The sequence below is a fragment of the Papio anubis genome, chromosome X (assembly GCF_008728515.1).
Source record: "Papio anubis isolate 15944 chromosome X, Panubis1.0, whole genome shotgun sequence".
Taxonomy (NCBI): domain Eukaryota; kingdom Metazoa; phylum Chordata; class Mammalia; order Primates; family Cercopithecidae; genus Papio; species Papio anubis.
The window spans coordinates 17,979,995-18,004,658 of record NC_044996.1 but is presented as its reverse complement, the minus strand read 5'-3'; the positions used below and the strand labels follow the sequence as shown (position 1 = coordinate 18,004,658).

General features: G+C 42.7%; 1 protein-coding gene and 1 non-coding gene across 6 annotated transcripts in view; both read right to left on the bottom strand.

The window, feature by feature from the left end:
- Window positions 1-24,406, bottom strand: part of RBMX (RNA binding motif protein X-linked) — a 66,342-nt gene extending 41,936 nt beyond the window's left edge. Inside the window, exons 1-11 of one of the 5 annotated variants that reach the window (XM_031660858.1) lie at window positions 24,207-24,406; window positions 22,934-23,064; window positions 22,633-22,739; window positions 21,574-21,745; window positions 19,871-20,023; window positions 18,874-18,988; window positions 18,660-18,785; window positions 18,490-18,572; window positions 16,647-17,855; window positions 15,662-15,746; window positions 12,601-13,835 (exon numbers count right to left, since the gene is read on the bottom strand). In XM_031660858.1, the coding sequence (XP_031516718.1) occupies window positions 17,545-17,855; window positions 18,490-18,572; window positions 18,660-18,785; window positions 18,874-18,988; window positions 19,871-20,023; window positions 21,574-21,745; window positions 22,633-22,739; window positions 22,934-23,042 (1,176 nt within the window). In that variant the 5' untranslated portion in view covers window positions 23,043-23,064; window positions 24,207-24,406 and the 3' untranslated portion in view covers window positions 12,601-13,835; window positions 15,662-15,746; window positions 16,647-17,544. Of the gene's footprint in view, window positions 1-12,600; window positions 13,836-15,661; window positions 15,747-16,646; window positions 17,856-18,489; window positions 18,573-18,659; window positions 18,786-18,873; window positions 18,989-19,870; window positions 20,024-21,573; window positions 21,746-22,632; window positions 22,740-22,933; window positions 23,068-24,206 lie in introns of those variants that run through there. The other 4 variants (XM_009198354.2, XM_031660859.1, XM_021932730.2 and 1 more) reach the window with 4 other exon arrangements.
- LOC116272246 lies at window positions 22,815-22,886 on the bottom strand. The gene has a single exon (XR_004180965.1). It is a non-coding gene; the product is annotated as a small nucleolar RNA SNORD61 (small nucleolar RNA).
- Window positions 24,407-24,664: the final 258 nt, after the last annotated feature.

Sequence of the window (24,664 nt, the reverse complement as noted above, 5' to 3'; positions counted from 1 at the left end):
TAGTGCCAGGCACAGTGGCTCACACCTGTAATCCCAGCACTCTGGGAGGCCGAGTTGGGCAGATCACCTGAGGTCAGGAGTTCGAGACCAGCCTCATCAACATGGAGAAACACTGGCTCTACTAAAAATACAAAATTATCCGGGCATGGTGGCGTGTGCCTGTAATCTTAGCTACTCGGGAGGCTGAGGCAGGAGAATCACTTGAACCTGGGAGGTTGCCGTGAGCCAAGATCACACCATTGCACTCCAGCCTGGGCGACAAGAGTAAAACTCCATCTCAATAAAAAATAAAAAATAAAGATATTCTAGTATCTCCCATTTTTAAAATACCTCCCCTGACCCCACATCCTCCTACTTTTCTGTCCTTCACCACAGCAAAACTTCTCGAAATAGCTCACTCTAGTTCTTGTCTTTGTTTCTGTGCCATCCTCACCTCAATCCACTTCAAATACGGTTGTGCACCCTCCATCCCCCTGAAATGGCTTTTGTTGACTGCATGTTAGTACGCCCAACCCATGTAGCATGTTGTGTCGAATGCTCACTCCTTTTTCTTTACCTCTGAGTAGCATTCAACAGTCATTCTTGCAACTTTCTCTTGGCTTTCTAGAAAACACACTATCCTGATTTTCCTCCTACCTCTGAGCCCACTCCTTTTCAGATTTCATGTTACATTCTCACCTCGTGGGCCTCTAAAATGTTGGAGCATGCCAGGATTCAGTCCTTGGACTTCTCGATTTACATTCTTCCTGAGTGATCTCACCCACTTTGATATTCATACCTTATAGTGCCATCCACATGCTTATGACTCCCAAATTTACCTCCAACCCATACAACTCCAGCAACCTCATTACTTACACCTAATTTTACATGTGACATTTCTGTGTGGATGACTAAACGTCACCTTAAGTAATGATTCATAAAGTATTACATGTATTAATATACATGACAGGTCATGTAGCATACTAGTTAAAAACATGATTTCTGGAACAACACTACTTGAAATCCAAGTCTATCAGTATATAGGTATGTAACTTGGGTAATTTACTTAATTTATGTAACTGAATTTCCTCATGCCTTCAATGAGGAAAATAATAGTATTTACCTTATAGGTTCTTGTGAGGGCAAAATTTTTTTTTTTTTTTTTTTTTTTTTTTGAGACAGAGTCATGCTCTTGTCACCCAGGCTAGAGTGCAGTGGCGCGATCTCAGCACACTGCAACCTCCACCTCCAGGGTTCAAGCGATTCTCGTGCCTCAGACTCCCTGAGTAGCTGGTATGAGAGGCACCCACCACCATGCTCGGCTAATTTTTACACTTTTAGCAGAGATGGCGTTTTGCCATGTTGGCCAGATTGGTCTTGAACACCTGACCTCCAGTGATCCGCCAGCCTTGGCCTCCCAGAGTGCTGGGATCACAGGCATGAGCCACCGCGCCCGGCAATGAGGAACAAATATGTTCATGAAAAGTACATAGAACAAAGTCTGGGCCTGGAGCCATGAATCACACCTGTAATCACAACACTTTGGGAGCCCAAGGCAGTTGGATCACCTGAGGTCAGGAGTTAAAAGACCAGCCTGGCCAACATGGTGAAACCTCATCTCTACTAAAAATACAAAAAATTAGCTGGGTGTAGTGGTGGACACCTGTAATCCCAGAATCTCAGGAAGCTGAGGCAGGAAAATCACTTGAACCAGGGAGGCGGAGGTTACAGTAAGCTGAGCCTGCACCACTGCACTCCAGGACACAGTGAGACCCTGTCTCAAAAAAAAAAAAAAAAAAAAAAAAAAAGGTTAGTGAAGAGAATCAGCCAATGACTGAAAATAGTAGTGATAAATAGGGTAAAGGAAAAGGAAAGTGTAGTATCCTAAAATTAGGATACTATCAGGGAAGGAGAGACTAACGGAGTCAAATATGGAAGTAAGAGGAAAATGTGGATTGAATCTAACAATGTGCAGGTCACTGGTGACCTTGACAAGAGCAGTTTTAGTGCAATGAGAGTGACAGCTTGACTGAAATGAATTAAAGAGAATGTGGGAAGAGGAACTGCAGGCAGCAGGTATAAGTAACTCTTTCAAGACATTTGGCCACAAAGGAGAATAAGGAACTGGGATAGTATGTGGACAGCATAGTGTAGTGCATGGTTATTGTTGATTTTACTGTACCATATCCATTCTACCTTCTCATGGTACATCAATTTATCTTCGAGGAGTTACTTCTCCCTCACTGTATACTTGCTTTGTGGAACCAGCACCTGCACTCAAGCTGTAAGTGTTGCTAGAGAAAAATATATAAACATGCTTAACTAGTTTCTCTATAAATTCATGATAGAGATCTCAAATGGGACACAAAACTACCAAATACTTCTCTAGTTTGTTCGTTTTCCAACTTTTCAAATGACTGTCTCATTTATTATCTCTCCTCAAACCTCCACTTACTCCTCCTTACTTTCAGGTGATAACTTTGCCTCTGAATAACTAGGAAAAAGAAACAATATTAAAAGTTTCCAAAAGTTTCCTGGCAAGGTACAGTGGCTCACGCCTGTAATCTCAATACTTTTAATCTCAACACTTTGGGAGGCTGAGGTGGGCAGATCACTTGAGGTCAGGAGTACAAGACCAGCCTGGCCAACATGATGAAACCCTGTCTGTACTAAAAATATAAAAATTAGCTGGGCGTGGTCGTGGATGCCTATAATCAATCCCAGCTACTCAGGAGGCTGAGGCAGGAGAATCCCTTGAACCTTGGAGGCGGAGTTTGCAGTGAGCCGAGATCCTACCACTGCACTGCACCCTGGGGGACAGAGGGAGACTCTGTCTCAAAAAAAACCATAAAAGCTAAAGGAAGAGTATTACATCACACAGGCTTAGAACCCTCTGGATTGAAGGTTTAGTAAACCAAGTAAAATGCCAGGATTAACTAAGGTAAAAAAAACATATACAAAATGGGTATTTTAGGAAGGATATTGTAATTAACAATTATTGCCTTGTGACCAATTACCTAAGCAAGAGTTATAGTCTCTACCTGAATTTCTTCTTTTACTGTATCATACTCGTCTTCTCTTCTCCCAATATTTTATATAGAATGTTTAGGGATATATTTTAACATTTTCAGTTTATGTATTAGAAAATTTGGAGGTAAGATTACAGACATTCTACACTTAGAGTTGAATGCAACTATTCACAGAACTTTAGATTGTCTTTCTTTGGGGTGGCCGTAAGGCAGTACACTTGAAGATGTACGCAAAACAGTTAAAGTGTGTTCAGAGATATTTTTGAAAGAACAACTATGAGAAGTGAAGCATATTCATTTAACACATACTTGTTGAACTCCTACCATGTTCTAGGCATCACTTCAGGCTTTGGGGATGCAGGAATAAACAAAACAGGCGAAGATCCCTCATCTTAGGGAGATTATATTCTATCACGGGAAGACAAAAAGAAACAATGGGTATTTAAAAATCGGTACCTCGGCAGGTCGTGGTGGCTCACGCCTGTAATCCCAGCTCTTTGGGAGGCTGAGACAAGCAGATCATTTCAAGTCAGGAGTTCGAAACCAGGTGTCCAACATGGGGAAACCTTGTCTCTACTAACACTAGAAAAATCAGCCAAGTGTGGTGGTGAGCGCCTGTTAATACCAGCTACTCAGGAGGCTGAGGCAGGAGAATCACTTGAGCCCAGGAGGCGAAGATTGCCGTGAGCAGAGATCACACCACTGTACTCCTGCCTGAGCGACAGAGTGAGACCCTGTCTCAAAAGAAAAAAAAAAAAAAAAAAAAAAGGGTGGTTAGGGAAGATGATCAGCAAGAGACTAGGAGTGATCAGTGGGGTAAAAGAAAAAGGAATTGGGCTGGGCACGGTGTCTCTCGCCTATAATCCCCGTACTCTGGGAGGCCAAGGATACTGGATCACCGGAGGTCGGGAGGTCGAGACCAGCCTGGCCAACGTGACAAAACCGCATCTCTACCAAAATTACAAAAAATTAGCTGGGGGTAGTGGCGGATGCCTGTAGTCCCAGCTACTCAGGACAGTGAGGCAGGAGCATCACTTGAACCCGGCTGGCAGAGGTTGCAGTGAGCCGAGATCACGCCACTGTACTACCAGCCTGGGAAATAGAGTTAAGACTCCGTCTCAAAAGAGAAAAAGAAAAAGAAAAAGAAAAAGCGTACTATCCTAAAATTCAAAAAAAGATATTCTATCAGGGAAAAAGTGACTAATGGAATAAAATATGGAAGAGGAAAATTTGGATTGAATCTAACAATGTGCAGGTCACTGGTGACCTTGACAAGAGCAGTTTCAGTGGAATGATGAGAGTGAAAACTTGACTGAAATGAAATTAAACAGAATGTGGGAACAGGAATTGCAGGCAGCAGGCATGAGTGACTCTTTCAAGACATTTGGCCACAAAGGAGAATAAGGAACTGGGGTAGTATGTGGACAGCATAGTGTAATGCATAGTTATTGTTGATTTTACTGTCCCATATCCATTCTACCTTCTCATGGTACATCAAGTTATCTTCGAGCATTTACTTCTCCCTCACTGTATACTTGCTTTGTGGGATCAACACCTGCATTCGAGCTGCAAGTACTGCTAGAGACAAATATATAAGCATGTTCAACTGGTGTCTCTATAAATTCATGATGCAAATCTCAAATGGGATTCAAAACTACCAAATACTTCTCTAGTTTGTTCGCTTTCTAACTTTTCAAATGACTGTCTCATTTATTCTCTCTCCTCAAATCTCTACTTTTCACTCCTCACTTTCAGCTGGTAACTCTGCCTCTAAATAACCAGGAAAAAGAAACAGTATTAAAAGTTTCCTGGCAGGATGCAATGGCTCACACCTGTAATCTCAGCACTTTGGGAGGCTGAGGCGGGCGGATCGCTTGTGGTAAGGAGTACAAGCCCAGCCTGGCCAACATGGTGAAACCCCATCTGTGCTAAAAATACAAAAATTAGCCAGGCATGGTGGCGGGCACCCATAATCCTGTCTAATTGGGAGGCTGAGGCAGGAAAATTGCTTGAACCTTGGAGGTAGAGGTTGTGGTGAACCGAGATCGTGCCACTGCACTACAGCCTGGGCAACAAGAGCAAGACTCAGTCTCAAACAAAAACAAAAACAAAAACAAAAAAACACATACAACAAAAGGACATACATTAAATGCATTAAAGTGATTGCCAGTGGTAGGTGGTGAATGTATGGGAGTCGGAATGGGGAAGAAAAGTAAAAACAAAATGGGGGCGGCTCTGTGTGTACTAATCAGAATACACCAAAGTATTTGAGGAGTATGACGAACTCAGGAGACAAAGGAAGAAACTCAGCTTTATCCTGTCCTTGACAAGATGCTGATCTAACAAAGTGCTGGTTCCTTCCCCTCATTCTAGCCCTAAAGATGACACACAAGAAGAAAATTGATTAAAATAATAAAATCTAACATTATGCAGCATTTACCATATGCCAGGAACTATTAACTCATTTATCTTAGCAGCCAATGATATAATTATTATTCCCATTTTATAGATGAGAAAACTAGCGAGGTTAAGCAACTTGCCCAAGGTCACACAGCTGGTAATGCTGAAACTGGGATGTGAACTCAGTCTAGCTAGAACAGAGAAACACCTAGAGACAGGGGAGGGCGAGTTTGGGGTAGGAACGAAGTCAGGTAACGGTAGCCTAAAACGGAGGAGGGGGCTCCATGGACAGAGGAGAAGCTAGGGGTGAAATGTGTCATTGTGCCCTTTCTCCTGCAACACTGCACCAGAAAGATCATCTCCCACCTCATCACCACAGCAAGACAAAGAACATCTGTGCCAAGCCAGCGGGAGGTGGGTTCCATTTAGGCAGCACTGGAGCCCAGTTGAACAGGGGACCATATTACATGTGCAGGCACACAGGCCACCCTGAAAACTACACCTTCAGCTGGTCAATACAACCTATACTTTCAAGGCAAGAATTTGGCCATATGTTCCTTGAGGAATTCTTTCCAATAAAAAATCCCTGAAGAAACTGACATCAGGGTATCTCATTCTGTTTTCTGAGTACCTGCGACTGGGTAATTTATAAAGAATTGATTTCTTTTAGTTTTGCTTGCTGAGAAGTCCAAGGTCAAGGGGCCACATCTGGTGAGAGCCTCCTTGCTGGTGGGGACTCTGCAGAATCCAAAGCAGTGCAGGGTATCACATGGTGAAGAAGCTGAGTGTACTAGTTCAGGTATCTTCCTCTTCTCATAAAGCCACCAGTCCCACTCCCATGATAATCCATTAACCCATTAATCCATGAATCACTGGGAATTAAGTTTCAACGTGGGCTAGGCACGGTGGCTCATGCCTGTAATCCCAGCACTTTGGGTGGCCGAGGCGGGCAGATCACCTGAGGTCAGGAGTTCGAGATCAGCCTGGCCAACATGGTGAAACCCCATCTCCACTAAAAATACAAAAATTAGCTGGGCATGGTGGTGCCCACCTGTAATCCCAGCTACTTGGGAGGCTGCAGCAGGAGAATCGCTTGAACCTGGGAGGCAGAGGTTGCGATGAGGCGAGATCACGCCATTGCACTCCAGCCTGGGCCACAAAAGCGAAACTCTATCTCAAAAAAAAGTTTCAACATGGGTTTCGGAGGGAACATTCACACCATAGCACAGGGGTTCACCGACAAACAGCATCCACAGTGAAGCTCAGTAAAAAAGCCCTCAGAGTTTATAAACATGTTAATCTCCTCTCTTCTTATGATCATGAACACAGAGCCAAAACTTTCCAATTATTTGAGGAAAGTCCCTAATAAGAAGTTTGAAGTAGAAAAAAACAGCAATAGCAACTTCAAAAAAAAAGAAATACACTCTGCAAGAAGAAAACTTTAGGACTTTAAGAAATTAATATCCTTAGAGAGCTTACTATAGAACTACAGTAATCAGGCCGGGCGCAGAGGCTCACGCCTGTAATCCCAGTACTTTAGGAAGCCAAGGCTGGTGGATCACCTGAGGTGAGTAGTTCGAGACTAGCCTGGCCAACACGGCAAAACCCCATCTCTACTAAAAATACAAAAATTAGTCAGGCATGATGGTGGGCGCCTGTAATCCCAGCTACTCGGGAGGCTGAGGCAGGAGAATCACTTGAATCGGGGAGACGGAGGTTGCAGTGAGCTGAGATTGTGTCATTGCATTCCAGCCTGGGTGACAAGACCAAAACTGTGTCTCAAAAAAAAAAAAAAAAAAAAAAAAAAATCCTACAGTAATCCAGATAAAAATAGACATAGACATTACCAATCAATTTTTTTAAGTACAGTAATGGACACAGGTATGTATGTTTCCTATTAAGATACTGAAGTACTGGAGGCTAGTCTTTTCAAAAAAAGATACTCAAATGCCTATCTGTGTTTGAAAAAATCAATTTCAACACCTACCTCATACCCAAAAAAATTCAAAATGGATTACAGACATAACACAAAAGTTAAAACCACAAAATTTGTACAGGCATGGTGTCTCATGTATGTAATCTCAGCATGTTGGGAGGCCTAGGCAGGTGGATCCCCTGAGCCCAGGAGTTGAAGGCCAGCCTAAGCAACATGGTGAAACCTTGTCTACTTACAACACTTACAAAACTTCTGGAAGACAGGAAAAAATATTTATGACCAGGGAGTAGGCAATTTTGTTAGGTCACAGAAACCAAGAACCATTTTTGTTAAACTAGATTTCATTTGCTCATTGAAAAAAATTAAAAATAGGCAAGATAGACTGGGAGGAGAAATTCAAAACACATCTGACAATTTGTATCCAGAACACATGGAGAAATTCTGTAATGTTTAAAAGCAGGCAACCGAATTTTTAAGACGGACAAAAGTCTTAGACACTTTGTGATAGTAGTTATGCACATGGCTAACTAAGCACATGAGAAACTGCCCACCAGCCTGGCCAACATGGCAAAACCCCATCTCTACTAAAAATACAAAAATTGCCGGGCGCGGCGGCTTATGCCTGTAATCCCAGCACTTTGGGAGGCTGAGGCGGGTGGATCATGAGGTCAGGAGTTCAAGGCCATCCTGACCAACATGGTGAAACCCCATCTCTACTAAAAATACAAAAATTAGCTGAGCGTGGTGGTACACGCCTGTAATCCCAGCTACTTAATAGGCTGAGATAGGAAAATCACTTGAACCCAGGACGCAGAGGTTGCAGTGAGCTGAGAGCACGCAACTGCACTCCAGCCTGGGCAACAGAGCAAGACTCCATCTCAAAAAAGAAAAAAAAAAAAGAAAAAATACAAAAATTAGCCTGGCATATGGGCCGGACATGGTGGCTCACGCCTGTAATTCCAGCACTTTGGGAGGCCAAGGCAGGTAGATCAAGAGGTCAGGAGATCTAGACCATCCTAGCTAACATGGTGAAACCCCATGTCTACTAAAAATACAAAAAATTAGCCAGGCATGGTGGCAGGCACCTGTAGTCCCAGGTACTCGGGAGGCTGAGGCAGGAGAATGGTGTGAACCTGGGAGGCAGAGCTTGCAGTGAGCCGAGATCATGCCACTGCACTCCAGCCTGGGCCAACAGAGTGAGACTCTGTCTCTATATAAATAAATTTAATTAAATTAGCCCGGCATAGTGGTGGATGCCTGTAATCCCAGCTACTCGGGAGGCTGCAGGAGAATTGCTTGAACCCAGGAGGTGGAGGTTATAGTGAGCCGAGATTGCACCACTGCACTCCAGCCTGGGTGACAGAGCAAGACTGTTTCAAAAACAAAAAAACAAACAAAAAAAATGTCCCAGTATGAAGTACAATGTGAGACATTGGAGTAGATCCTGGAATGGAGAGAAGACAGCAGAAAATATGTGAAATCTAAAGTCTGTTTTTTCTTTAAGACATGGTCTCACTGTCACCCAAGCTGGAGTGCAGTGGCACCATCTCAGCTCACTGCAGTCTCAACTTCCTGTGCTCAGGCCATCCTCCCATCTCAGGTTCCTGACACCACACCCAGCTAATTTTTGTATTCTTTTGTAGAGTTGGGTCTCACTATGTTCTCCAGGCTGCTCACCTGGGCTCAGGTGATCGCCTACCTTGGCCTCCCAAAATGCTGGGATGACAGACATGAGACATCACACCCAGTCTAGTCTGGAGTTTAATGGAAACATACCAACATTAGTCTCTTAGTTGATAACCACCATAGTTACGTAAGACATTAAAATTCGGAGAAATTGGGTAGTGCATATATGAAAACTCTATACAACTTCTGAAAATTTAAAATTATCTCCAAATAAAGCTTTTTTAAAAAAGTGCTCAGCATCATTAGTCATCAGGGAAATGTGAATTAAAATCACAATACTACTCCACCCACCAGAATGGTTAAAATGAAGCTGATCAACAGCAGCACATGTTGTTAAGAATGTTATGGAGCAACCAGAATTCTCACAAATTGCGAATGAGGCCATGCACGGTGGCTCATGCCTGTAATCCTAGCCCTTTGGGAGGCCAAGGAGGGTGGATCACCTGATATCAGAGACCAAATTGGCCAACATGGCGAAACCTCGTCTCTACTAAAAATACAAAAATTAGCTGGGTGTGGTGGCAAGTGCCTGTAATCCCAACTACTTGGGAGACTGAGGCAGGAGAATCATTTGAACCCAGGAGGCAGAGGTTGCAGTGAGCTGAGATCGTGCCACTGCACTCCAGCCTGGGTAAGAGACTCCCTCTCAAAATAAAAAAAATAAAAAAAATAAAAAAAATGCTACTGAGGGCATAAAATGGCACAACCACTTTGGGAAAACATTGGTAGTTTCTTAAAAATTAAACATACAGCAGGTCCTTAAAAAATGTCATTTTGGTTGGTCAACATCATTTTGTTGAGGAAAAAAAAAATCAACTCCTGGCTGGGACCACTGTGTGGAGTTTAATACATCCTTTCTGTGTATGCATGGGCTTTCTCTCTGGGTACTAGGTTTCCTCCCATATCCCAAAGGTATACTTGCAAGTCTGAATGGTTCCAATCTGACTGAATGTGGGTGTGAGCATGCCCTGCAATGGGACGGTCTCCTGGCCATGATCAGTTACCATGTTGACCTTCAGCTGGCTAGATAGGTTCTAGTTTCTTGAGACTCTGAACTGAAACAACTGGGTAACTATATAGCTTTTCAATTTTTCTTAAATTGAACTGGGTAAATAATTATATAGCTTTTCAACTTTTCTTAAATGCATGCACAGCTCACGTTTATTTCAATGTTTAGTATTAGATGTGTTTTGGCTTTTATTTGGTGCCAGGTGCAGTGGCTCACACACCTGTAATCTCAGCACTTTGGGAGGCGGAGGAAGGATTGCAAAGTTCAAGACCAGCCTGGGCAACAAAGGGAGACTCCCTGTCTCTACAAAACAAAAAAACCAAGCCAGGCATGGTAGCACACACCTGTAGTCCCAGCTACTTGGGAGGCTGAGGTGGGAGGATTGCTTGAGTCCGGGAGGTCAAGGCTGCAGTAAGTCATAATGGTACTACACGCCAGCCTGGGCAACAGAGTATGATGTCTCAAAAAAAAGTCTGACGTTTCTAACTACAAATATGCTGTAGGAACTTAATTCTTGTGTTAACTAGCCTATGGTAAAATTGGTTTCATTATTAAATTTTCCAAGAACCCTTCAATAAATCTTCAACAATGTTGAAGATTACTGTATTATCTACCCTGTCACTTCATGAATTCCACTCAAGATATTTATCCAAACGAAACTGTTACGTCCAAGACTCGTACAATACTCAAAGCAGAATTTGTAACAGCCAAAAATTGGAACTAGCCCAGATGTCCATCAATAGTCACGTCATACACTGCAATTCTACTCCGCAATAAAAGGAATATACATGCAACTATGTGGATGAATCTCAAAAACATTCTGTAAGCAGCTAGACATAAATTACATCAACAGAATTTACATAATCAAAATATGCAAAAAACATCTTATGATGGAAACCAGGTCAGTGTTTGTCTGGTGTTGGGAGGTGGTCTACTGACTGAGAACGGGCACACACAACTTTCTGGAGCAATGTTCTGTGTCTTGATGTGTTAAGCATTTCTCAAAACTGATCAAACTGTACATGAGATCAGTGCATTTCACCATACTTTTTTTAAGTGCTACTCATTCCTCAGTGGATAAGCCACAAATTCACCATAAGGACTAAACTTTAACACCAGATACTGAGGAGGCATGGATTAATAACTCACACATCATTGGCTAAGTGTTTCCAAAATATTACTTTGGAAAAAATGCCTAGCGATCTCTCAAAAATGTACATCTATCCTGATTCAGCAATTCTGCACCCGTTGTCATCTCAGTAATTACAAAAACAAAAACTAGTATAAGAATATTTATAGCAACTTTATGAATGAAAGCCAAAAACAGGTTTCCACGAATGGGAAAGCATAATACACTCATACTTGGCAATATGGAACTACTGATGTATACATGGCTAAAACTCTAGTACTTTGAGATGATGGTAATTATCTTGATAGGGTACACATTTCTCACAGTTCATAAAACGGTACACTTAATACAATTTCAGATTTAAATGCTATTTTAAAAATCGATTCAAGTTGAACTCATTGATAGAAAAGTTCAAGTTATTTTTCAGGAAGTATATTGACATGTACAACATAAAGTATTGATGGGATGGGTAATGTTTTCCTGGAACAATAGGTATAGAGTTGGCTAGGCGCGGTGGCTCACACCTGTAATCCCAGCACTTTGGGAGGCCGAGGTGGGCAGATCACTTGAGGTCAGGAGGTTCAAAACCAGGCTGGCCAACATGATGAAAACCCTGTCTCTATTAAAATACAAAATAAGCTGGGTATGGTGGCACATGCCTGTAATCCCAGCTACTTGGGAGGCTGAGGGAGGACAATCGCTTGAACCCAGGACACAGAAGTTGCAGTGATCTGAGATGGCGCCACTGCACTCCAGCCCGGGGGGACAGAGCGAGACTCCATCTCATTAATAAACCCCCAAAAAACAACAGGTGTAGAGCTGAGGCTATTTACAGAATGACAATACTTAGGGCTTTCTCTGCCATCTTAATGCTTAGCTGCATCTTTCTCCATGTGATGAGTTCTGTTCAACTGACTACATAACCCAAATGCAATGTCCAGTTTTAGATGCAAACGAACATCAACTAATCAGATATATACAGGACACTAGGTAAAGAAACTGAAAACTACAAATTCATAAACATATTATCATATGCTTCGCTTGACCCAAAGCATTTAGAATCCACAGCCACAACTGAGTAGCTGCTGACCTGTTTATCCCGAAGAGTTAAGCAGGAATTAAATAAAAGCACTACAGTTGATTCCTGGTTTATTTAGCTTCTGCTTCTTAGGTGTGTGATTGTGCTTCCACTTAACTTTTACAATGAGGATTGAAGTTATCTACATTCCTCCCGAAGCTTACTCTCAAAAAAGAAGGGAGGCCTAGTCACATGAACAGCCTCAATGACTCTGGACATTCCCATGCAAAACTGATTAAGTGTCATCAATGCAACGGAGCTAGTGTTTGGGGGAGGCGGATATGGGAAAAACACTTAAAAACATAAACCCCTAATTTCTTAAAAGTAAAAAAAAGCCCCTTGCCACAAAAAAGATGCCATGTTAAACTTTTATTAAGTTTCAATACAAAACATTCCAAAAAGTGAAAAGTGATCTATAATACCCAAGTTCTATGTTCAACTACCAGTTAAACAAGGAAAACATTTTCTGTATCGTTTTACAACCAGTATAAACCCAGAAGAATCAAGATCCGATTCTTTTTCCACACGTCTGCTAGGTCAGTAAACTATTTATCAAACAGGTATCTGGTCATTTTAACATACTCCTTGCTTTGAACTTAATATTCCTATTTGGTACAATCTCTATATCCTATACTATCTTAAAGATATCTAAATACCTTAAATATTTAGGATATCTCAAGAGCCAAAAGGTCCTCACAGAAGCTGTAACCCAAGTAATCATAAGAGTATAGAAGGTTTGGGCTGAGACAACTATGGAAGTGCAAAAACCACATAAATTTGGTCATTAACCTTGGGGTCTGTGATTAGTAGTAGGTTGTCAAATGAGAGTTAAAAATGTGGTACTATCCCCAGTTGCAAATGTTCCAAACAAGACAGTGCCATAACTACACGACAAAAAAAAAAAAAAAAAAAAATCATAGAGGTTGGGTTAGTTCCTCTAACAACTCAAGTCTGTTTCCTTTGAGAGCATTATACTATTGGCTCTAGTCTCCAAACCAATAAACTAAAACTTGTTTCCAAGACTGGGAGGTAAAGTAGGCTTATAAAACAATACAGCAAAACAAAGCCAAGTGGCCTACATGTTTCCAGTGTGCTTACCATCTTAGCATGGTTACTTTCCAGATGTCAATCATAAGTTTTATTCTACAACTAAATTGTTTGTGGATAAGTCACCACCAAAAAATGTTTCACTTTCTGACAAACACTTCACTAAATAGAGCTACCACCTATATCCATCATTTTTATAATTCAACTTAAGTTCTAAATTGAAGAGTTGTCCCCGTAACTTTAGCTAAACAAAATGAAAGCCAAAGCTGTAAAATCTATGTAAAGAACCACAAGAACTTCCTGACTACCTCCACTTACCAATTTCCTTAATTACTTCCCCTTTTCCATTTGGCCAATTACTTGCTTTAAGTAACTACCACTCGCTCCCTAGTTATGAGTGTTAATCAACACTGATGCCTTCCTCAGATCCACAGGAACCCCTGAAGGCAAAATCTATTGCCTGCACCAAACCAATTCTGACAGCACTGCTTATGCAACTGTAGTGACTTATTGACAATCAGCCGCCTTCTGCTTCAACAACTCTGTAAAATGAAAAACACATGGGATCCTGTTACATAGTATTTGTTTTACTGTGAAGTACTTCCCCCCAAACTATCATTTAAATGTATTTTTTGTTGTTTTAGCTAAAAATAAAATTGCTTTAAAAAGCAAGCTCTGGGCAGGCGCAGTGGCTGACGCCTGTAATCCCAACACTGGGAAGCTGAGACAGGCAGATCACTCAAGGTCAGGAGTTCGAGACCAGCCTGGCCAACATAGTGAAACCCTGTCTCTACAAAAAGTACAAAGATTAGCCGGGAACGGTGGTCCACACCCGTAGTCCCAGCTACTTGGGAATCTGAGAGGCAGGAGAATCGCTTGAACCTGGGCGGTGCTGAGTTGAGATCATGCCACAGGGAGAAGCCATCTCAAAAAAAAAAAAAAAAAAAAAAAAGCCGGATGCAGTGACTCACGCCTATAATCTCAGCACACTGGGAGACCGAGGCAGGCAGATCACCTGAGGTTAGGGGTTCAAGACCAGCCTGGCCAACAGTGAAACCCCATCTCTACTAAAAATACAAAAAAATAGCCGGGCACAGTGGCAGGCACCTGTAATCCCAGCTACCTGGAAGGCCGAGGCAGGAAAATCGCTTGAACCTAGGAAGCAAATTGCAGTGAGCGGAGATCACGCCATTGCACTCTAGCCTGGGCAACAAGTACAAAACTGCCTCAGAAAGGAAAAAAAAAACAACACGCAAGCTTTAAAAATCAACCACAGGCGACTGAGCTTGGTAGCTCACGCCTGTAATCCCAGCACTTTGGGAGGCGAGGCAGGCAGATCACAAGGTCAGGAGATCGAGACCATCCTGCCTAACACGATAAAACCGCGTCTCTACTAAAAACACAAAAAAATTAGCCGGGCGTGGCAGCGTGCACCTGTAGTCCCAGCTGCTGGGGAGGCTGAGGCAGGAGAATGACGTGAACCCAGGAGGCAGAGCTTGCAGTGAGCTGAGATCGCGCCACTGCACTCCAGCCTGGACAAAAGAGCAAGACCCCGTCTAAAAAAAAAAAAAAAAAAAAAAATTGGTAACATTAAAATTACATACTATGTCATCATGTCAAAATTATGTTAATCAAACAGGGAACTTGCAGTCACAGTTGCATCATTAACTCCACATTTAGTCAATTTGTATTGTGGCTGTGCAAATGAGCAGGCACTAACTAGTAACAATGAGATTATATCCTTTTACAAAATGCACTGAGCAAACTTTTTCTCCTCTTCTTGAGACAGGGTCTTGCTCTGTCACCCAGGGTGGAGTGCAATGGCGTGATCTCAGCTCACTGCAACCTCTGCCTCCTGGGTTCAAGCAATTCTCCTGCCTCAGCCTCCCGAGTGGCTGGGATTACAGGCGAATGCCACCACTCTCCTTTTTTTTTTTTTTTTTAGTAGAGATGAGGTTTCACCATGTTTGCCAGACTGGTTTCTAACTCCTGACCTCGTGGTCTGCCCGCCTTGGCCTCCCAAAGTCCTGGGATTAAAGGCATGAGCCACGGCGCCCAGCCAAGCAAACCTCTTACGTGTGTACTTCCTGTTGAGAATGCTTGCATATGAAGAGCTATTAGCAAGCTTTATGGGTTCAAAAGTAGCTAATAATCGCATGAATGAGCCAGACTCATTAAAATGTAACCTCACTCTATATTCACCATGAAATGTGCAGATATTACACATTAAAGCACTTAATTTCATCAATTCCAAGCACTATTTTTACAGATGAAATGAGGACCACAGTAACTTGCCAATGTCACAGCTGAACTAAGTGGTAGTTACACAGCATTTAAACCTTCAAAGGCCACTGCTTTCAACACTTACCTTAGCATTTGATTTCTCTTACTGCCAGCTTTATCTACTGTGAATCAATCAGCACTCCACGACCATAATGAGCATAATCATCAACCTGCAAAAGTTAAATAAATGAAAACTAGTTATCTCTCTTAAGGAAATTCCTTAAAACTTGCCTATTACTGCCCTCTTTTCCAGAGAGAAAAGGCAAGTTCAGACTTGCAGCTTAATATATTTCATGTTCTACTACTTCTCTTAAGTGGTGGAAGATTCACTGGCTCGGGATGGACTGGAATGGCTTAAATGGTTAAGTTGCATGGCTTATGGATTGTCATTCTGTTCCAATGGTGCACTGCCACGTTAAATCCATAAGTTGAACGAACAAAACTTATTTGAAGGAATAAGTGCAGTATAAGGATTTTTAGTTGGAGGTCTTCAAGTTTACTATATTCAAGAGCATCTTTTTCAACTTCATGGCTGGACCTGGGTCATGCTGCCTCAGGTTTTGCTTTTTAAAGACCACTTGCAATAGATTTTCTCCATACAGTGTAGTTTCATAGAACTAAAAACAAGTCAGGCATCCAACTAAATGTCAAGTTTGCAATGGCTTACAGGGGTAAAAAGGGGGACCCCAAACTTAAGCCATTTCCTATATTGATTAAAAGACTAATTTGAAAAAAATGTTAAAACATATGAAGCATGTTTAAAGGTCTTCATCAAAAATGGACTTTGAAAAAAATACCCCCTCCCAAGCCCCAGATCGCCATTGGTAAACAACAGCTTTATTAATAAAGCCTTTAAGTGTCACACATGCTTAAAAAAAAAAAAAAAAAAAGAATCCAAGTGTTGAATTTGGAAGACTTCTAATATGCTATTGAATATTTCTTTTCTCCAAAAGTTTTTTTAATCTAGAAGGCATTTCCATTGCCTTGAGGTACAGTATGTTTCACTGTACTATGAGGAAGGTAAGTGTTCAATTTCGACTTAGACGGAAAAACTAGTTTGCTTTGCTTACCATCTTTGCTGTTTCACAGGCATTTGATGCTTTAAATCTGATGTGGAATGCTGATAGATTCACTTTTTAGAAGTCATAAGCCTTTAGGAAGTTGGAGATAACTTCATTGCTTATCTATTTTCTCCTTTGCAATCAAGCTGTTCCTTTAAAAGTGAGACACTACAGAGTTGCAAAAATTTGAAACAGTAAGAGCAAGCACCTTTGCAGCTTCATGGTTGGTTTTGGCCAAACTTTTTATTTAGTATTCTGTAGTTGTTTAACACACACTTAAATGGTCTTACTGGGGGAGGGGAAAGGGGAGGTTCTTGCAGATTCCCAAGGAAATGTGAGAAAGGCAAAATGGCCAGCATTATCCATTTGCTTTTTTGGGTTTACTGGGTGAATAGCACTTTCCTTACACAGGCATGTGATTTCAGGTTTTTCATACTGAGAACATTGAGATTTCAGTTGGAAGACACCCTGAAATCTTATAAGTAGCATACCCCAACCACCCTCTAGTAGCTAGCTTGTTTGTATAGGTAGAATGATTCATCTCTCCATTTTAGATGGCTAGATGTTTTGTGGAAGATCTTAGAATTGCTTGCCTCATTTACTGGGAAAAATCAAGATAGGAAGTGGCCTTTAGGGATACTTTTACTTGGAAAGTTGCAACACTAGTACAAGTCTTAACACATTTAACATTTGCTTGTTGAAAAGCAATGTCATAAAGTCAAATAAAATTAAACATGTTTTACTTTTTGCCTCACAAGAACATAAAAATTATGGAGGGAAACTTAACAGGGAATTTAAAAAATGTAACACAATTTTTCCTTTTAGTAGTCCTTGGGTAGTTATGACAGAATAGTTTCCACTTTTTGTTTCTTTGAACTGGGATTTTGGTCCAAAGTTTTGTTTGTTTCTAGTATCTGCTTCTGCCTCCCCCTCTATCAGATCGGCTTCCTCCACGGCCACCACCTCTTGGTGCTCCGCGGCTTGAACTGCTGTAGGAATCACGTGGAGGAGGGTACCCCCTTTCCATAGAAGGGGGAAGCCCTCTGTCTTGTCTGCCAACCCGATCACGACCACTTGAGTAGAGATCACTTCGGCTGCTTGAGTAACTGTCTCGACTTCCACCATATCCGTCACGTGAGCTGCTGTAATCATCATAGCGACTGCTTCCACCATAAGATGGCGGGGGCCCTCGTGTAGGTGGAGCACTACGTGAGTTACCTGCAGGGTCAATGGTCAGGTAATATGGCAACACTATAAATTGTATATATACAACATTTTAAATCTGAATTTACAGAATTCTTGTATTAAAAGTTTACTTTCTCAACTGGGTGGGAGGTTTTAAACTCTGCCATTGCTGGCCATAACAGGGATTTGCTCATCTGCTGAGATATGGAAATGGATTCATTTTAATGTTTGTTTGAAAAGACTGAAGACGGTGTGTATTTCAAGAGGATATTCCAGAGAGCTTGTTATTTTATAGTAGACACTCAGCCACTTTCCAGTGATAAGTTGCAATTTTGAACTGTAGAACTTGCCTTCATATTGCAATGGTAAATATTTGACCTTGTTAATAAAATTTTTAAATTGTATTTTCACTGTTGGGGGAAAACACATAAGGCTGCCAATTTAAGCAAGCAAAATCCCCTCCAAAGCAAGCAAACAGCCTCAAAAGAAACTTAGAAAAACAAAAAAAGCCCCTCACAAAACTAGGAAAAGCCCAGCTGATAAAGTTACCCCTTTAAAAGCAAGCAAACATCCCTTTAAAAAGCAAGCACCACGCAGCCTAAAAAACTGGCTCACGAACCTAAAAACTCAAGCTGGTGATACTCAAGACCCTTAACCAGTATCTTACCATAACTCTCATATGAATCTCTGTAGGAACCTCCACTTGGATGATCTGAATAGTCACGATCACGACCATATCCATCTCTATCGCTAAATTAAAGAGAAATCTTTAAGTCCCAGAGCATCAACTTTTATAGCAACTTTTCTCACATGCAAGCCACAGAAGCAGTCACTTACCTATAGCCTCTTGATGGATAGTCATCACGTGAACTGGAATGACCATAATCACGGTAAGTATAATCTCGTGGTGGTGGTGCATAATCTCTAGTATCACGAGAACTTGGGTAATCTCTGCTTGAATAGCTACAAACACAAAAGTTTTGGTTCATGCTTTTGATAAGCTGTCCTTCAACCTTAATTATTAATTTAAAAAGCTGCAATTTTCTATTACCTGTCTTTAGTAGAATACCCATCATCTCTTGGGGACAAATAAACATCTCTACGAGAGGGCAGTGGCTCCCTTCGAGGTGGACCTCCGTAACTATCTCTTCCACGTGATACAGGAGCTTAAGGAAAATTACATCACTTTTTTTAAACACAGTCAGAGAAAGAAGTTAAAACGTGAACTTACATCCAGGCTATGAAAACGAGACTGACTTCAAAGATGACATTACGGAGGCTAGATCATCTCATTTTTTCTAGAATTTCCCATTCACATTTAAAATTTTTTTCAGTGCTAATTCCATTTATCTAGATCACCTAGAACACATGACCAAAAGTTTTTTTTTTTTTTTGAGATGGAGTCTCGCTCTGTCACCCAGGCTGGAGTGCAGTCCTGTGATCTCGGCTCACTGCAACCTCCGCCTTCTGGGTTCAAGTGATTCTTCTGCCTCAGTCTCCAGAGTAGCTGGGATTACAGGCACCCGCCACCGTGCCCGGCTAATTTTTGTATTTTTAGTAGAAACAGAGTTTCACCATGTTGGCCAGACTAGCCTCAAACTCCGGGCCTCGTGATCCGCCCACCTCAGCCTCCCAAAGTGCCAACATTACAGGTGTGAGCCACCACGCCCAGACTCCACGAATAAAGGTAGGGGTGTGTGTGTTTTGAGACGGAGTCTCTCTGTTGCCAGGCTGGAGTGCAGTGGTATCATCTCGGTTCCCTGCAACCTCCGCCTCCCAGGTTCCAGCAATTCTCCCGCCTCAGCCTCCCAAGTAGCGGGGATTACAGGCACCCACCCTATGCCCAGCTAATTTTTGTATTTTTTTAGTAGAGACGGGGTTTCACCACATTGGCCAGGATAGTCTCAATCTCTTGCCTTGGCCTCCCAAAATGCTAGGATTACAGGCATGAGACACCACGCCCAGTCAATTAAACTTTTAAGCATCATTCACCTCTCAATTCTTTGTGTTACAGTAGTAGCACAGATTGTCATACATGGAACATTTACCTCTCCCTCCCATTCCACTGCTACTGCGAACTGGTCCTGAAGGTGCAGATCTCTTGGGAGGAGGACCCCCACTTCTTGGTGGTGGTCCTCTTTTTACTGGGAGTGGTCCCCTGGAAGAACTCATGTTAAAATTCATGGAATATCCACCGTCATCTACATCAAGAATAGAAAAGAAAAATATTACTACTCACAAGAATCAAGAAAGATATGAGGTTTTTTTGATACGGAGTCTCGCTCTGTCGCCCAGGCTGGAGTGCAGTGGCTTTATCTCAGCTCACTGTAACCTCCGCCTCCTGGGTTCAAGCAATTCTCCTGCCTTAGCCTCCCGAGTAGCTGGGATTACAGGTGTGCGCCACCATGCCCAGGTAATTTCTTGTATTTTTTTTTTTAGCAGATACAGGATTTCACCATGCTGGCCAGGCTGGTCTCGAACTTGACCTTGTGATCCTCCTGCCTCAGCCTCCCAAAGTGCTGGGATTGCAGGCGTGAACCACCAAACTCAGCCACTATAAAATTTCCTTTGCTTCATCAAGAATATGACCATTAGGCCGGGCACAATGGCTCAGGCCTGTAATCCCAGCACTTTGAGCGGCCGAGGCAGGCAGATCACCTGAGGCCAGGAGTTCAAGACCAGCGTAACATGGTGAAATCCTGTCTCTACTAAAAATACAAAAATCCAGGTGTGGTGCTGCATGCCTGTAATCCCAGCTACTCGGAAGGCGGAGGCAGGACAATCACTTAAACCTGGGAGGCAGAGGTTGCTGTGAGCCAAGATCGTGCCACTGCACTCCAGCCTGCGCTAAACTGTCTCCCAAAAACAAACGAACAAACAAAAATGACCATTATTAATTTCACTAGTCTAGTTTCACTTGTACTTGATGGAACATGCAGTGCAGTTATATAGACTGGGGAAGTAAGAACTGAAGGTAGTCTTAAACTTTTTTGAGGAGTCTCACTCTCTTCCCCCAGGCTGGAGTACAGTGACACGTTCTCAGCTCACTGCAACCTCCGCCTCCCGAGTTCAAGTGATTCTTCTGTCTCAGCCTCCTGAGTAGCTGGGATTATAAGCGCCCACCACCATGCCCAGCTAACTTTAAAAAATAAAAATGGGCTGTGTGCAGTGGCTCAAGCCTGTAATCCCAGCACTTTGGGAGGCTGAGGCTGAGGCGGGCGGATCACGAGGTCAGGAGATCGAGACCATTCTGGCTAACACGGTGGAACCCCGTTTCTACTAAAAAATACAAAAAACTGGCCGGGCGAGGTGGCGGGCGCCTGTGGTCCCAGCTACTCAGGAGGCTGAGGCAGGAGAATGGCGTAAACCCGGGAGGTGGAGCTTGCAGTAACCTGAGATCCCGCCACTGCACTCCAGCCTAGGCGAAAGAGCGAGACTCCGTCTCAAAAAAAATAAATAAATAAAAGAAAAATGATTTCATTTTCATGTCCAACACCTTGGCTTATCAATTTTTAAATGCCTTTCCTACAAAGTAAACTACTTGGACAAGAAGTAACACTGTCCCCGGTTTAACACTATAATCTCACATGCTTCCCATGCTTTCAACTGGCAATCACTTTGATAGATGAACAAGTGTTGTCAATTTCAAAAGTTGGCACCTTTCCTCAAGGACTTAACCAAAGCATCCATTTGGTGGGAGCTTGCAGTCCCTAATTTACACACCAAACCCGAGGTCCACGCAAGTTATTACCCATGTGTCCTCCCCGTGAGGGAGGTCCCCTGGTTCCTCCACTTCCTCCTCTTCCACCTCTAAGACCTCTTGGAGGGCCTCTACTTCTTGGAGGTGGAGGCGGTCCACGTCTACCACTTTCAAATGATGGTTTGGTGGCTTGTTCCACTTTGATGGCTTTTCCATCTAATGACTAAAAAAAAAAGATATGGTTAAATCAAAATTTAAACAATTTGCACATCTACTATGCACTAAGACACTAACGGGTCCTTCAAAATACAGTTATGGATAAATGTTGCTCACTAATTAGTCTAAGAAAAAACACTGCAAATATAGCCAGTTAAATGGGGCTTTTCCACTTAAAATTCTTAATACTTAAAAATGATACTGATGATCTGGATTGAAACATAAGGTGAATCCACTGCATTACTGTATGGTAAAATTTAAAACAAGGCCAAGTAGGTATCAGTTTGTTATCAAAACTAAAAGCCAAGTTATCAAAATATGGCTTATGGATCTCAAGACAAAATGTATCATGTTGGCTAGGTGCAGTGGCTCACACCTGTAATCCCAGTACTTTGGGAGGCTGAGGCGGGTGGATCACCTGAAATCAGGAGTTTGAGACCAGCCTGGCCAACATGGTGAAACCCCGTCTCTACCAAAAATACAAAATTATCCGGGCGTGGTCGCGCGTGCCTGTAATCCCAGCTACTCGGGAGGCTGAGGCAGAATAATCATTTAGAAGTCGGGAGGCAGAGGCTGCAGTGGGCAGATCACACCAATGCACTCCAGCCTAGGTGACAGAGGGAGACTACCAAAAAAAAAAAAAAAAGGTATCACGTAATGTCATAATTATTCTGAACTGAGAGAATGTTAACAGCTTAAAATATAACTCACTACCAGATTTGGTTCTGCAATTACAGAATACTCTTTGGAACGGGATCACAAACAGGATGAGTCCCAGACAGGTATACACTGAAAAACGACGAAAACTCAAAAGCTGCCCTAGACCAGACTTGGGCAACTATGTTATGTTATGCACTGTTAATAGGTTATCATCCATTGTGTAGACAATCTCACCTTTCCATTCATGTCTCTGGCTGCATCCTTAGCGTCTGCTGGGCTTTCAAAGGTGACAAAAGCAAATCCTCTTGATTTGTTGGTTTCCCGGTCTTTCATCAAGAGTACTAAAAAGTAGTTTTCAGAAAAATAAAGTGTTATCCTAGTTCAAATGAAATAACCGAAGTAAATGTGTAAACAGAAAGCTCAGAACTTCTTAGAGGACAAAATACATTATCATGTCAGACGATCAATGCAATCAAATTCATCATAGCTTATATTTTAATTATCATAGCCCAGCCTGTACTGCCAGACAACTCACCTTCCACTATTCGTCCATATTTGCCAAATACTGCTTCAAGAGCTTTCTCATTTGTTTCCGTATTAAGCCCACCAATGAAGAGCTTTCCTGGGCGATCTGCTTCAACCATTTTTTTTTTTTTGCCGGTGAGTCTGCTGAAAAGGAATAGTATTACCTCACTGCAAAAAGTTCCTCAAGTTTATTGGACACTTTTACTTTGGCACATTTTTCATATTTTCCACTAAAACCATTGTTCCTTAATAACTAAAGAAAAGGATAACAAGCTAAGCCTCAGTCACAGTAGGAAGCAATTTGAATTAAGTAGATTAGTAACAGTGCAATTTACATAAAACTGGTTAAAAGGGCCAGTTTAACTCTTACCACTACCCTTGATCACCCATAGCTGTTCTTAAGCATCAGCTGCTTAACATCTGAAAAAACCAACTTCTAGTTCTAGTTCTGTTGCCTTTGAAAGGTTCAATTACTCATCACGCCCTTCCTAACGATGGGGTTTTAAAAGACTCCCAAGGTCACAGGCCAAGCACAGGACCTTAACACCAAGCCCTCTTCCAACGTCCTCTTTTCCTATTTAGAATTCCCTACTAAATCCAAGGAGAAATGTGAAGTTTGAGCCAAGTTATGCCGCCTCTTCTTCACCGGCCCCCGCCCTACCTAAAATTCTACTATCCAGCCAAAAAGATAAAAACAAATTGTCAATCTCGTTTCCTATTAAGTAACGGAACGCGGACGCACACACTAACACTCGACACTCCGTGACTGCAGCGGAACCTAATTAAAACTCGTCATTAAAAACCGCGTGTAAAAGACAAAATGGCGACACTTGGATTCAACCCAGAACCACTGACACTGGTCAGGGGACTAACTTTTACCACCAACATTGGCTGGGAACATTCAGAGGGCTTCTTCTCCGGGGCCGCCAATGAATACGTAGCCCGCAGCCCGCATGGAAGTCCACATGCCCATCATTAGCGCCAGCGCCATACCAATGCAGGTATCGCGGTGGTGCGGTCGCTCCTCGCCCCGCTCCAGCCTACAAAGGCCCGACCTCCGCTACCAACTCCCGCAGGCGGCAGCGAAACTTTCTCGAGAGGCATACAACCAAACGGGCCCCCTCATTTGTCTTCCCTCGACCCCTTCTGCTTTATTTAAATAGGTCGGAACCTTTGGGTTCTTAAAATGGCGCCCGCCACCCCCATCTCCAGGGAGATATAATCCCCAGTCCTAACAAGGCGAGAGTGTCACGAAAAACGGACTGAGGAAAGGAGACACGTACCGGAGGGGTGACAATGGGTTCAAGCTCCAACGAGCTCGCCGACACGGGCCTCCGAGCAGCTCAGCACCAGTGGCAGCTGCCCGGTCTGAGGACCAAACCGCGAAGCCGCTAGCACTACTGCGCAACGAGGGCGAACAAAGGAGACAGCAAACTTTATACTGCCCGGGAACGAGGCTGAAGGACCCGGATGGAAACGGAGCTTAGAATTTGAAACGCAAAGGGAGGGGGGAAGTAGTTCCCAGTCTCCCCATTGGCTGCCTCCTCTGTCACTCACTCTTCTCTCCTCCCTTTTTCCCGGGCCCTCCGTGTTGGGTCGGCGAACCTTTCTAACCGTTTTCCCTACCCCCACCCGTTCTTTACAAACGCGCTTTTTTTGCTTTGCTCTAAAATGGTGCACAGGCTTCATTTAATAAAGAACTGAAATTATTGAGCGCCTAGTGGGCCGGGCACGATGCAAA